At 42.2% G+C, this 12,723-nt stretch overlaps 1 protein-coding gene across 1 annotated transcript; it reads left to right on the top strand.

Annotated features, from left to right (window-relative positions):
* The first annotated feature begins 2,101 nt into the window (after positions 1-2,101).
* LOC106563644 (olfactory receptor 52E4-like) lies at positions 2,102-8,521 on the top strand. Its single transcript, XM_045713323.2, has 6 exons — positions 2,102-2,286; positions 2,860-2,912; positions 4,357-4,578; positions 6,213-6,329; positions 6,458-6,652; positions 8,207-8,521. The coding sequence occupies exons 1-6, from the start codon at positions 2,140-2,142 to the stop codon at positions 8,463-8,465; spliced, it is 993 nt and encodes a 330-aa protein (XP_045569279.1). The 5' UTR covers positions 2,102-2,139; the 3' UTR covers positions 8,466-8,521.
* Positions 8,522-12,723: the final 4,202 nt, after the last annotated feature.

The following is a 12,723-nucleotide window of genomic DNA, read 5'->3' as shown; positions in this document are numbered from 1 at the left end:
ATTTACAACTTTCATTATGAGACTGAAAATAAGATGATTAAGATGACGGCTATCGATGTAAAATATTACTAAGTATTTTAAGAGTTTATTCGGAAGATAACGGCTCTATAAACGTTCTTCCGTGGTGCCCTGACTTTCTAGTTAATTACATTTACATGATTACCTTAATCAGGTAATATTAATTACAGAGAAACGATTTTTTTGAATAACATGTCATATCACTTAATCCGGCATAGCCAAAGACACGACAGGGGGTTTCTTCTTCTTTCTGAAATAAGTAAAGAAAATCAATAATGAGAGAATAGTCCAAATACTTGATACCATAAACAGATATGGTGGCGTAGCAGGAAGGTCAGAGTAACGTAAACTAAGAGATTGTGAGGACATGTTGAATAATAATGACTGATTAACCAAACATGCACAATGTAATCATGTGTGTCAAATATGTAATCTGAAAACACTATCTTAAAAGCACTGTGTGGGTATCCCTAACTTTGTCAACAGAAAAAGACCAGTGAATGGATTAGTGGTTCAACAATCAGGGCCTTAATTGGCTAAGCAACAGCAACAAGACGTGATGTGTAATGTTATTTTCAACAAAAACAATACAAACGTTTTTTGCAAAGAACTCATGATACTTTTCTAGAATATTCATATCATGTTCTGGGTAAGTTCTACTTGACATTAAGGGATTGGTCTCAAGAAAAGATTCCTTGCACATCACGGGAACATTCCTATGAAAATGTTACTTAATTACGTAATGAGACTCTTAAGGGAACGTTCTCTAAAATTGTGGGAACGTTTGTTGTTAGCTGGGTTTGGCCTGTTGCTTACACATGAGTTGCTCTCTCTCTCCTTCTATCTCTCTCTCTCCTTCTCTCATCTGCAGAGAGCGTTTCTAAGCTATGTGGACAAGCCGGTCCTCATAAGTTATCTCATTAGACTGACTGTGTACTCAGTAGGAGACTCATGTGTTGACAGATCGATAGAGGTCTAGTTATCATCCTCTATGATACTACAGATATATAGAGGTCTAGTTATCATCCTCTATGATACTACAGATAGATAGAGGTCTAGTTATCATCCTCTATGATACTACAGATAGAGGTCTAGTTATCATCCTCTATGATACTACAGATAGATAGAGGTCTAGTTATCATCCTCTATGATACTACAGATAGATAGAGGTCTAGTTATCATCATCTATGATACTACAGATAAATAGAGATCTAGTTATTAGTAATCATCCTGGAGTAAAAAATATAGAGTAAAAAGTAAAAAAAATTAGTAAAAGTAAAGTCCTCTCTCTTTCCTCCTCTCTCTCTGCTTTCTCCTCTCTTTCTGTCTGCTTTTTCCTATTTTCCTCTCTGCTTCCTCCTCTTTCTCTCTCCTCCTTCCTCCCTCTTTCCTCCTCGTTCTCTCTCCTCCCTCCTCTCTCTTCGCAGACTGTGTGGTTGGTAGTTTGAGAAGGGCATTGAGATGTGTCCTATGACAACCATACAACAACAACAACAGCAAGGGTATTCATCTCTGACACGTCTACTTCACTCAATCTAGCCATGTCATACACAAGTACGGTGGCCCACAGGGGACACCCTACTACAGATTCACCATGAGACTGCAGGTATAACAGTGGAGGTGGACTCAGAGCCAGCACCACAAATTGGTCTTCAGTCCAACACACATCACCAGACTACTGAAGAGAGACAGTTGGATCCAGTCTGTGGTAAGACCAGGTAAGACTTAGTTTCTGCAGTATGTAGTTGTACCATGTTAGACTATACAGTATGTGGGACCAACAGGTAAGTGTTATTCTAATGGAGGGAACGTGAAACCAATATCAGCTTTACAGTGCTATTCCTTGGATTATTCATTAGAATTGTTTAACTGTATCTGATGTAAAAGTCAAATGGATTCTATTTTATACTTTGTTGTCAGTTAAAAGAACTGTATTCTTAGTGTTTTTAATATAATTGCTAAAAAATAGACAATTGAACTTGGATATTTACCTTTGAACTGATGATGTTTCACGCATTGCAATGTCTCAACAGGTGAATTAAAAAACAGTGATGTATTTATCTTATATTTCCACAGATTATTTCGAGCCAGGAGGAATCACTGATAACACCACCAGTCAGGATGAGTTACCTGACCTCTGACCCTAACCAGACAGGGAACATTGACACCTTTATCCGACCCCCTTACTTCTTCATCAGTGGTTTCATCGACATCCCCCACATGGACTACTATTACGTCTTCCTCTGCTTCGTATACATCATCTCTCTGGTCAGTCCATAGGTCTGGTCTACGCTGTTACAAACTAACTCTGGTCCATGCTGTTACTAACTAACTCTGGTCTACGCTGTTACTAACTAGCTGTGGTCCATGCTGTTACTAACTAGCTGTGGTCCAGGCTGTTACAAACTAGCTGTGGTCCAGGCTGTTACAAACTAGCTGTGATCCAGGTTGTTACAAACTAGCTCTGGTCCAGACTGTTACAAACTCGCTGTAGTCCAGGCTGTTACTAAGTAGCTCTGGTCCAGGTCATTAAGTATCGCCATCGTCAGCTAGTTGATCCACTTGATAAGCTAGAAAAGGTTTCACTTTCCTATCGAAAGCACACATATGTTTTTTGAAATTAAGAAAACATGATATGGTGCAGTATTTTTTCAGCTGGGGGGCCTATAGGCCACCCATTGTCAACGAGTGACAAATGAAGAGTGAAAAATGAGCTTACCTGTATTTACATTTTGGGTCATGGTATCGCGTGTGTGTGTGTGTGTGTGTGTGTGTGTGTGTGTGTGTGTGTGTGTGTGTGTGTGTGTGTGTGGGGGGGGGGGGGGGGGGGATTGGGTCTAGGTGGGCAACATCTTCGTCATGATGGTTATCTACATGGACAGCAGTCTCCACAGGTAATCAGTCCTCTTTTATCTCAGTGGTAATAATACAGCATAATTCTACCTTCATTGGACTATATTTTTGCAGTCCCAGAACCCAACCAGATGAACCACAACACACACAACACAAGCTGAAGCATCACAGGGGCTCTGACTGCTAGTTCACTCCTTTTAGATTCCCCCCATCAGCTCGGGATTTCAACTGTATTCCTGGTTACCGGCCTGCCTCTCAATAAGGCATCTGAATGAAAACCACCATTAGGTCCAGCTGGATGGTCTATAGTTGATTCTGAATGAAAACCACCATTAGGTCCAGCTGGATGGTCTATAGTTGATTCTGAATGAAAACCACCATTAGGTCCAGCTGGATGGTCTATAGTTGATTCTGAATGAAAACCACCATTAGGTCCAGCTGGCTGGTCTATAGTTGATTCTGAATGAAAACCACCATTAGGTCCAGCTGGATGGTCTATAGTTGATTCTGAATGAAAACCACCATTAGGTCCAGCTGGCTGGTCTATAGTTGATTCTGAATGAAAACCACCATTAGGTCCAGCTGGATGGTCTATAGTTGATTCTGAATGAAAACCACCATTAGGTCCAGCTGGATGGTCTATAGTTGATTCTGAATGAAAACCACCATTAGGTCCAGCTGGATGGTCTATAGTTGATTCTGAATGAAAACCACCATTAGGTCCAGCTGGATGGTCTATAGTTGATTCTGAATGAAAACCACCATTAGGTCCAGCTGGATGGTCTATAGTTGATTCTGAATGAAAACCACCATTAGGTCCAGCTGGATGGTCTATAGTTGATTCTGAATGAAAACCACCATTATGTCCAGCTGGCTGGTCTATAGTTGATTCTGAATGAAAACCACCATTAGGTCCAGCTGGATGGTCTATAGTTGATTCTGAATGAAAACTACCATTAGGTCCAACTGGATGGTCTATAGTTGATTCTGAATGAAAACCACCATTAGGTCCAGCTGGCTGGTCTATAGTTGATTCTGAATGAAAACTACCATTAGGTCCAACTGGATGGTCTATAGTTGATTCTGAATGAAAACCACCATTAGGTCCAGCTGGATGGTCTATAGTTGATTCTGAATGAAAACCACCATTAGGTCCAGCTGGCTGGTCTATAGTTGATTCTGAATGAAAACCACCATTAGGTCCAGCTGGCTGGTCTATAGTTGATTCTGAATGAAAACTACCATTAGGTCCAGCTGGATGGTCTATAGTTGATTCTGAATGAAAACCACCATTAGGTCCAGCTGGATGGTCTATAGTTGATAACTTACACATTACAGATGACAGTGGACAGATATTGAGGATCTGCACTTTTTGTCTACTGATTGATTATATTTACTTTCTCTGTAATTGTCTAGGTCCTGTGTCTAGTGCACAAACAAAAATTTCCCCATGGAGATAATCAAGTCACGGTCTTAATCTTACAGCCCCAAGTACATTGCTGTGTTCAACCTGGCCTTCGTAGACGTGTGTGGGAGCACTGCCCTGGTCCCCAAGCTCCTGGATATGTTCCTGTTCAGCAGACAGCTCATCTCCTACAACCAGTGCCTCGCTAGCCTCTTCTTCATCTTCCTCTTCCTCAACATGCAGTCCTTCAACCTCACCATCCTCTCCTACGACAGACTGGTGGCCATCTGCTGCCCACTCAGGTATGAGATAGTACATCAAATCAATAAAATACAATTCAAAAGGCCTTCTTAACCTGTTAGGGCTAGGGGGCAGTATTGACACAGCCGGATAAAAAACGTACCCGATTTAATCTGGTTACTACTCCTGCCCAGTAACTAGAATATGCATATAATTATTGGCTTTGGATAGAAAACACCCTAAAGTTTCGAAAACTGTTTGAATGGTGTCTGTGAGTATAACAGAACTCAAATGGCAGGCCAAAACCTGAGAAGATTCCAGGCAGGAAGTGGCCTGTCTGACAAGTAGTGTTTCATCTGGGCTCTTTTTATTGAAGACTGAGGATCTTTGCAATAACGTGACACTTCCTACGGCTCCCATAGGCTCTCAGAGCCCGGGAAAAAGCTGAACGATATCGAGGCAGGCTCTGGCTGAAACACTTTATCGCTTTTGGCAAGTGGCCACTCAGAGTACTATGGGCTTATGCGCGTGCCCGCGTCGACCGAATGCTTTCTTTTCTTTTGTCTGTTTACCTAAACGCAGATTCCGGGTCGGAATATTATCGCTTTTTTATGAGAAAAATGGCATAAAAATTGATTTTAAACAGCGGTTGACATGCTTCGAAGTACGGTAATGGAATATTTCGATTTTTTTTGTCACGAATTGGGCCATGCTCGTCACCCTTATTTACCCTTTCGGATAGTGTCTTGAACGCACGAACAAAACGCCGCTGTTTGGATATAACGATGGATTATTTTGAACCAAACCAACATTTGTTATTGAAGTAGAAGTCCTGGGAGTGCATTCTGACGAAGACAGCAAAGGTAATAACATTTTTCTTATAGTAAATCTGACTTTGATGAGTGCTAAACTTGCTGGGTGTCTAAATAGCTAGCCCTGTGATGCCGGGCTGTCTACTGAGAATATTGCAAAATGTGCTTTCACCGAAAAGCTATTTTAAAATCGGACATATCGAGTGCATAGAGGAGTTCTGTATCTATAATTCTTAAAATAATTGTTATGCTTTTTGTGAACGTTTATCGTGAGTAATTTAGTAAATTCACCGGCAGTGTTCGGTGGGAATGCTAGTCACATGCTAGTCACATGCTAATGTAAAAAGCTGGTTTTTGATATAAATATGAACTTGATTGAACAAAACATGCATGTATTGTATAACATAATGTCCTAGGGTTGTCATCTGATGAAGATCATCAAAGGTTAGTGCTACATTTAGCTGTGGTTTGGGTTTATGTGACATTATATGCTAGCTTGAAAAATGGGTGTCTGATTATTTCTGGCTGGGTACTCTGCTGACATAATCTAATGTTTTGCTTTCGTTGTAAAGCCTTTTTGAAATCGGACAGTGTGGTTAGATAAAGGAGAGTCTTGTCTTTAAAATGGTGTAAAATAGTGTGAAAGTTTTGCATATGAAGGTTTTGCATATGAAGGTTTTGCATTTCTAAGGTATTTGAATAACGCGCCACGGGATTACACTGGCTGTTGAGTAGGTGGGACGCAAGCGTCCCACCTAGCCCATAGAGGTTAATTGCCCCTTGTGTGATAATAATGTATCTGCTTTCACTGACAATTCAACCTGATATATGAATACACTGCATCTAAAATCCTTGTTAACAGCTTCTTTCCACTGTCCATATAGGTACCATATGATGGTGACTCACAGGTCCATGTTACAGCTGACGGGTGCTGCCTGGGGGTTTGCTGTGTTCCTGGTGTTGCTGGCTGTGTGCCTCATCACCCGACTCTCCTTCTGTCGGTAGGTGGCTGAGGAGGTGAACCTGTTGCTGAAAGGTTACCGGTTTGAATCCCGGGCCGGGTGCTGGAAAAATAAATTAGCAGGTGATCACTGTAACATATGGACAATGAAGATGTTTTGTATTGTAGGTCTCTGGTGATCAACAGCTACTTCTGTGACCACGGTCCCCTGTTCCGTCTGGCGGCCCCCTGTTCTGATGTGGTCCCTAACAGAGTGATGGCATATCTCATCTCTATTGTCCTCTTTTCCCCGATGGTCTTCATCATATCATCATACATCTGTATCACACACGCCCTGTTCACCATCACACTGCCCCAGGACAGGTGAGAAGTCATACTGATCAGAGTCAGAGATTTAGACAGATATTTTGTTCATATACCTAAACATATAGCTCTGATACTGATTGTTGTGCTGTCTCAGATATACACTATAGGACCAAAAGTATGTGGACACCTGCTCGTAAGACATCTCATTCCAAAATCATGGGCATTAATATGGAGTTGGTCCCCTCTTTGCTGCCACCACTCGTTTGAGAGTGCTTTCCACTAGATGTTGGAACATTGCTGCGGGGACTTGCTTCCATTCAGCCACAGTAGCTTTAGTGATGTCGGACTCTGATGTTGGGCGATTAGGCCTGGCTTGCAGTCGGTGTTTCAATTCCTCCCAAAGGTGCTCTGTGCAAGCTAGTCAAGTTCTTCCACACTGATTTTGACAAACCATTTCTGTATGGACCTCGCTTTGTGCACTGGGGTATTGTTGCTGAAACAGGAAAGGGCCTTCTCCGAACTGTTGGCACAAAGTTGGAAGCACAGAATCCAGAATGTCATTGTATGCTGTAGCGTTAACATTTCCCTTCACTGGAACTAAGAGGCCTAGCACGAACCATGAAAAACAGCCCCAGACCATTATTCGTCCTTCACCAAACTTTACAATTGCCATTTGGCATTGGGGTAGATAGTGTACTCCTGGCATCTGCCAAACCAAGATTTGTCCGTCGGACTGCCAGATGGTGACGTGTGATTCATCACTCCAGAAAACGTGTTTCCACTGCTCCAGAGTCCAATGTCTGCGAATTTTACATCACTCCAGGAGACACTTGGCATTGCGCACAGTGATTTTAGGCTTGTTTGCGGTTGATCAGCCATGGAAACCCATTTCATGAAGCTCCCGAAGAACAGTTATTTGCTTCCAGAGGCAGATTGAAACTAAGTAGTGAGGACAGAAGATTTTTACACACTACACACTTCAGCGGTCCCGTTCTGTGAGCTCCTAGACATTTCCAATTTCCAATAACAACACCTACAGTTGACCGGGGCAGCTCTAGCAGGGCAGACATTTTACGAACTGACTTGTTGGAAGGAAGCATCCTATGACAGTGCCACATTGAAAGTCACTGATCTCTTTAAGGCCGTTTTATCGCCAATGCTTGTGTATGGAGATTGCATGGCTGTGTGCTCGATTTTATACACTTTTATACATCTGGGTGTGGCTGAAATAGCCGAATCCACTAATTTGAAGGGGTGTCCACATACCTTTGTATATATAGTGTATGTTGTTATAGTGATAAATGCTGGAAACACTGAGAATGCCATTGAACTGGATAGATAATGACTTACTGTACTGACACTTTTGTCCTTTTCTCTCTCTGTCTGTCTCTCTCTCTCTCTCTCTCTGTCTTTCTGTCTCTGTGTTTCTGTTTCTCTCTGTTTCTCTCTCTGTCTCTCTCTCTCTTTGTCTCTCTCTCTCTCTCTCTCTCTCCTCTCTCTCTCTCTCTCTCTCACTTTCCCTCTCTCTACTTCTCTCTCCCTCCCTCACTTTCCCTCTCTTTCTCCCTCTCTAATTTTCTCTCTCCCTCTCTCTCTTTTTCCCTCTCTCAGAGTCAGAGCCTTGAAGACGTGTACCTCACACCTGATACTCGTAGCCATATTCTACCTGCCTATTAATTTCACATACTTCCTTTACTCAATCATACCAACCAACGCCCGGATCATCAACCTCTCTCTGACCTCGGTGCTGCCGCCCATGCTCAACCCCATCATATATGTTCTGAAGACAGAGGAGTTTAAGGAATCGGCCAAGAAGCTGCTTAGTAAAAGAGGAGCCCAGAGAGCTGTGGCGCCGGTCCAATCAACATGAAGTGTTACTATTTATTTATATCTCTATTTGACTTGTTTTTGACTGATATGCTGTGTAAGATATACTGTATCTGCCATAGTGAATAATTGTTGTTTCAACTAAATGAAAAAGTATGTTTTTCTTAAATTAAACATTTATATTATTGTCTATATGCCTTTAAAGCCATACAGAAAATGTCATAATAAAAAGGCTGCATAAAACCCTAATACAAATCAAATCTATTTATAAAGCCCCTTCTACATTTCAATTTCACAAAGTGCTTAGCAAGCAGAAGTAGAAGCAGTACATTAGAACCAGTAAAAACACCCTAGAAGGAAAAACACCCTAGAAGGAAAAACACCCTAGAAGGAAAAAGACCATAGAGAGTAACCTGGCTCGACTGGGAAGCCCGGGGTAGTTGTTTGGGGGATGCATTCTACTATAATATCTCTTACAGTATTAGGGTTGACCTGTGTGACCTGTTGACACCCAGGTGAGTGTTTGGCCCAGGTGAGTGTCCATGCCTGTTGGCTAGAGAAGCTACCTGTATGTCAGCCAAACCCTGCATGATGACTTCACCATAGACATCCTATAACCAGGGCTTGAATTCAGGGGGTTTGTGGGGTTATGCCCTACCCTCGTTAAAGAAAAGGGAAAAAACATACCTCTTGTTAGCTTAAGATTGTGAAGGTGAAAACATTTACCTGATTATATTAAGCTATATATGACAATGATCTTGGACTTCAAATCAAGTAGTCAAGTTAATTCAACAGTCAAAGCATCCTCATTACACCTGACTTGAGATTTGTATTTTATTTTAATTCCATCTTGGTCATAGACCTAAGCCACCCAGGATTACAATGACCAATTAACAGCTGCTTTTACAAAAGAAAACTACCCAGGGGCGCATGCCCACGGACCCCCCCTAGATCCCTGGACCATGGCTTACGAGTGCTACATTCAGTGCTACATTCAAAACGCCAGTGATATTTCTTCATCAACGGTTTCCATCAAATACTATCATGTGTTTTGGTGTCTGGTCTATGCCATATATAAAATAAATATGAGCTCTATCTATCTGTAGTATCATAGAGGATGATAACAACACCTCTATCTATCTGTCGGCACATGAGTCTCCTACTGAGTACACAGTCAGTCTAATAAGATAACTTATGAGGACCGGCTTGTCCACATAGCTTAGAAACACTCTCTGCAGATAGAAGGAGAGAGAGAGCAACTCATGTGTAACCAATAGGCCAAACCCAGCTAACAACAAACGTTGCCACAACGTTAGCGAACGCTCACTTACCCATTTCATTACGTAATTAACCTGTTATGGCTAGGGGGCAGTATTTTCACGGCCGGATAAAAAACGTACCCAATTTAATCTGATTATTACTCCTGCCCAGAAACTAGAATATGCATATAATTATTAGCTTTGGATAGAAAACACTCCAAAGTTTTAAAACTGTTTGAATGGTGTCTGTGAGTATAACAGAACTCATTTGGCAGGCCAAAACCTGAGAAGATTCTGAACAGGAAGTACCCTGTCTGACCATTTCTTTGCCTTCTTGATTATCTCTATCCAATACAGGGGATCTCTGCTGTTACGTGACACTTCCTACGGCTCCCATAGGCTCTCAGAAGGCGGCAAAAAGCTGAATCGTGGCTTTGCAGGCTCTGGCTGAAAAACATTAGCGCGTTTGGATAGTGGCCAGTCACAGTACTGTGAGACTCAGGCTCGTGCACGAGGGCATCCCATGCTTTTATTTTCTCTCTCTTTTGTACGTAAACAGGGTTTCCCGGTCGGAATATTATCGCTTTTTTACGAGAAAAATGGCATAAAAATTGATTTTAAACAGCGGTTGACATGCTTCGAAGTACGGTAATGGAATATTTAGAAATGTTTTGTCACGAAATGCGTCGTGCGCGTGACCCTTATTTACACTTTGAATAGTGTCTTGAACGCACGAACAAAACGCCGCTATTTGGATATAACTATGGATTATTTGGGACCAAACCTTCTTAAATTGTATCGATTATATATGCTTTAGGATACCTAAGGTTGGATTAGGAACGTTGTTTGAAATTTTTTACCAAGTTTACAGGTAACTTATTAGATACTTTGTAGTGATGTTGGGCGAGTTGGAACCGGTGTATTTCTGAATCAAACGCGCCAAATAAATTGACATTTTGGGGATATAAAGAAGGAATTTATCAAACCAGAAGCCATGGATTATAGGCAACATTCACACTGAGCTAAAAGGTAGAGCTGCCGCTTTCAAGGAGCGGGACTCTAACCCGGAAGCTTATAAGAAATCCTGCTATGCCCTCCGACGAACCATCAAACAGGCAAAGCATCAATACAAGACTAAGATCAAATTGTACTACACCGGCTTTGACGCTCGTCCGATATGGCAGAGCTTGCAAACTATTACAGACTAAGAAGGGAAGCACCGCCGAGAGCTGCCCCGTGACATGAACCTATCAGACAAGCTAAATAACTTCTATGCTCGCTTCAAGGCAAGTAACACTGAAACATGCATGAGAGCATCAGCTGTTCCGGCCGACTGTGTGATCATACTCTCTATGACCTCCTTGCTGCCCCCAGGAGGTAAGGGTAGGTAACAACACAGCCGCCACGCTGATCCTCAACATGGGGGCCCCTCGGGGGTGGTGCTCAGCCCCCGCCTTTACTCTCTGTTCAATCATGACTGCACGGCCTGGCACGACTCCAACACCATCATTAAGTTTGCTGTTGACACAACAGTGGTAGTCCTGATCACTGACAATGATGAGACAGACTATAGGAAGGAAGTCAGAGACCTGACCGTGTGGTGCAAGAACAACAACCTCTCCCTCAACGTGATCAAGACAAAGGAGATGATTGTGGACTAGAGGAAAAGGACTAATCACACACCCATTCTCATCGACGAGGCTGTAATGAAGCAGGTTGAGAGCTTCAAGCTCCTTGGCATCCACATCACCAACAAACTAACATAGTCCAAGCACTCCAAGACAGTCGTGAAGAGGGCACGACAAAACCTATTCCCCCTCCGGAGACTGAAAATATTTGGCATTGGTCCTCAGATCCTCAAAAGGTTTTACAGCTGCACCATCAAGAGCATCCTGACCTGGTTGCATCACCGCCTGGTATGGCAAGTGCTCGGCATCCGACCGCAAGGTACTACAGAGGGTAGTGTGTACAGCACAGTACATCACCGGGGACAATCTTCCGCCATCCAGGACCTCTATACCAGGCAGTGTGAGAGAAAGGCCATAAAAATTGTAAGACTCCAGCCGCCCTAGTCATAGACTGTTCACTCTGCTACCGCACAATAAGCGGTACCGGAGCACCAAGTCTAGGTCCAAGAGGCTTCGAAACAGCTTCTACCCCCAAGCCATGAGACTCCTGAACAGCTAATCAAATGGCTACCCAGACTGTTTGTATTGCCCGCCCCCTACCCCTCTTCTACTCTGCTGCTACTCTGTCATTATCTATGCATAGTCACTTTAATAACTTTACCTACATGTACATTTTATCTCAATTCCCTCGCACAATGATTCTGTACCTGTAACCCCTGTATATAGCCCTGCTATTGTTATTTACTTTTGCTCTTTAATTATTTATTTTTCTTATCTTTTACTTTTTTATGTTTTTATTTTCTTAAGCTGCATTATTGGTTAAAGGCTTGTAAGTAAGCATTTCACTGTAAGGTCTACACCTGTTGTATTCGGCTGTCACGTCTTGACCAGTATATGGGGTTATTTGGTATTGTAGTTTGGTCAGGACGTGGCAGGGTGTGTTTGTTTAGAGTGTTTCGGGGTTTGTTGGACTATGTTCTGTTTTAAGAGGGATGTTTGTTTAGAGTGTTTCGGGGTTTGTTGGGCTATGTTGTTGTTAGTCTATTTCTATGTGGTGTTCTAGTATGTCTATTTCTATGTGGTGTTTGTTGGGTTGACCTTCAATTGGAAGCAGCTGCTCCTAGTTGCTTCTAATTGAAGGTCCTATTTAAGAGGGGTGTTTTTCTATGGGATTTGTGGGTAGTTGTTTCTTGTTTAGCTGTGTGCCTGACAAGACTGTTATCGTCGTTGTTTTTGTTTACGTGTGTTTTGTTTCAGTTTTCCTTCTTTCTGCCTATTAAAAAGAAGATGAGTATACACATTCCCGCTGCGTATTGGTCTAATCCTTATGACACCCGTGACATCGGCGCATGTGACAAATACAATTTGATAACTTTCAGGTTTAACAGTTTTATATAGAATAAACCATCTTTCA

This window comes from Salmo salar, chromosome 11, assembly GCF_965601325.2.
Source record: "Salmo salar chromosome 11, fSalSal1, whole genome shotgun sequence".
Lineage (NCBI taxonomy): Eukaryota > Metazoa > Chordata > Actinopteri > Salmoniformes > Salmonidae > Salmo > Salmo salar.
This window is presented reverse-complemented; position numbering and strand designations above follow the sequence as displayed.

Excerpts from the sequence above, each read along its gene's own strand:
- LOC106563644 (XM_045713323.2), top strand. The coding sequence starts at position 2,140 with ATGAGTTACCTGACCTCTGACCCTAACCAGACAGGGAACATTGACACC. Across the intron at positions 2,287-2,859 it reads TCGTATACATCATCTCTCTG|GTGGGCAACATCTTCGTCAT; the intron begins GTCAGTCCATAG and ends GATTGGGTCTAG. Across the intron at positions 2,913-4,356 it reads ATGGACAGCAGTCTCCACAG|CCCCAAGTACATTGCTGTGT; the intron begins GTAATCAGTCCT and ends TTAATCTTACAG.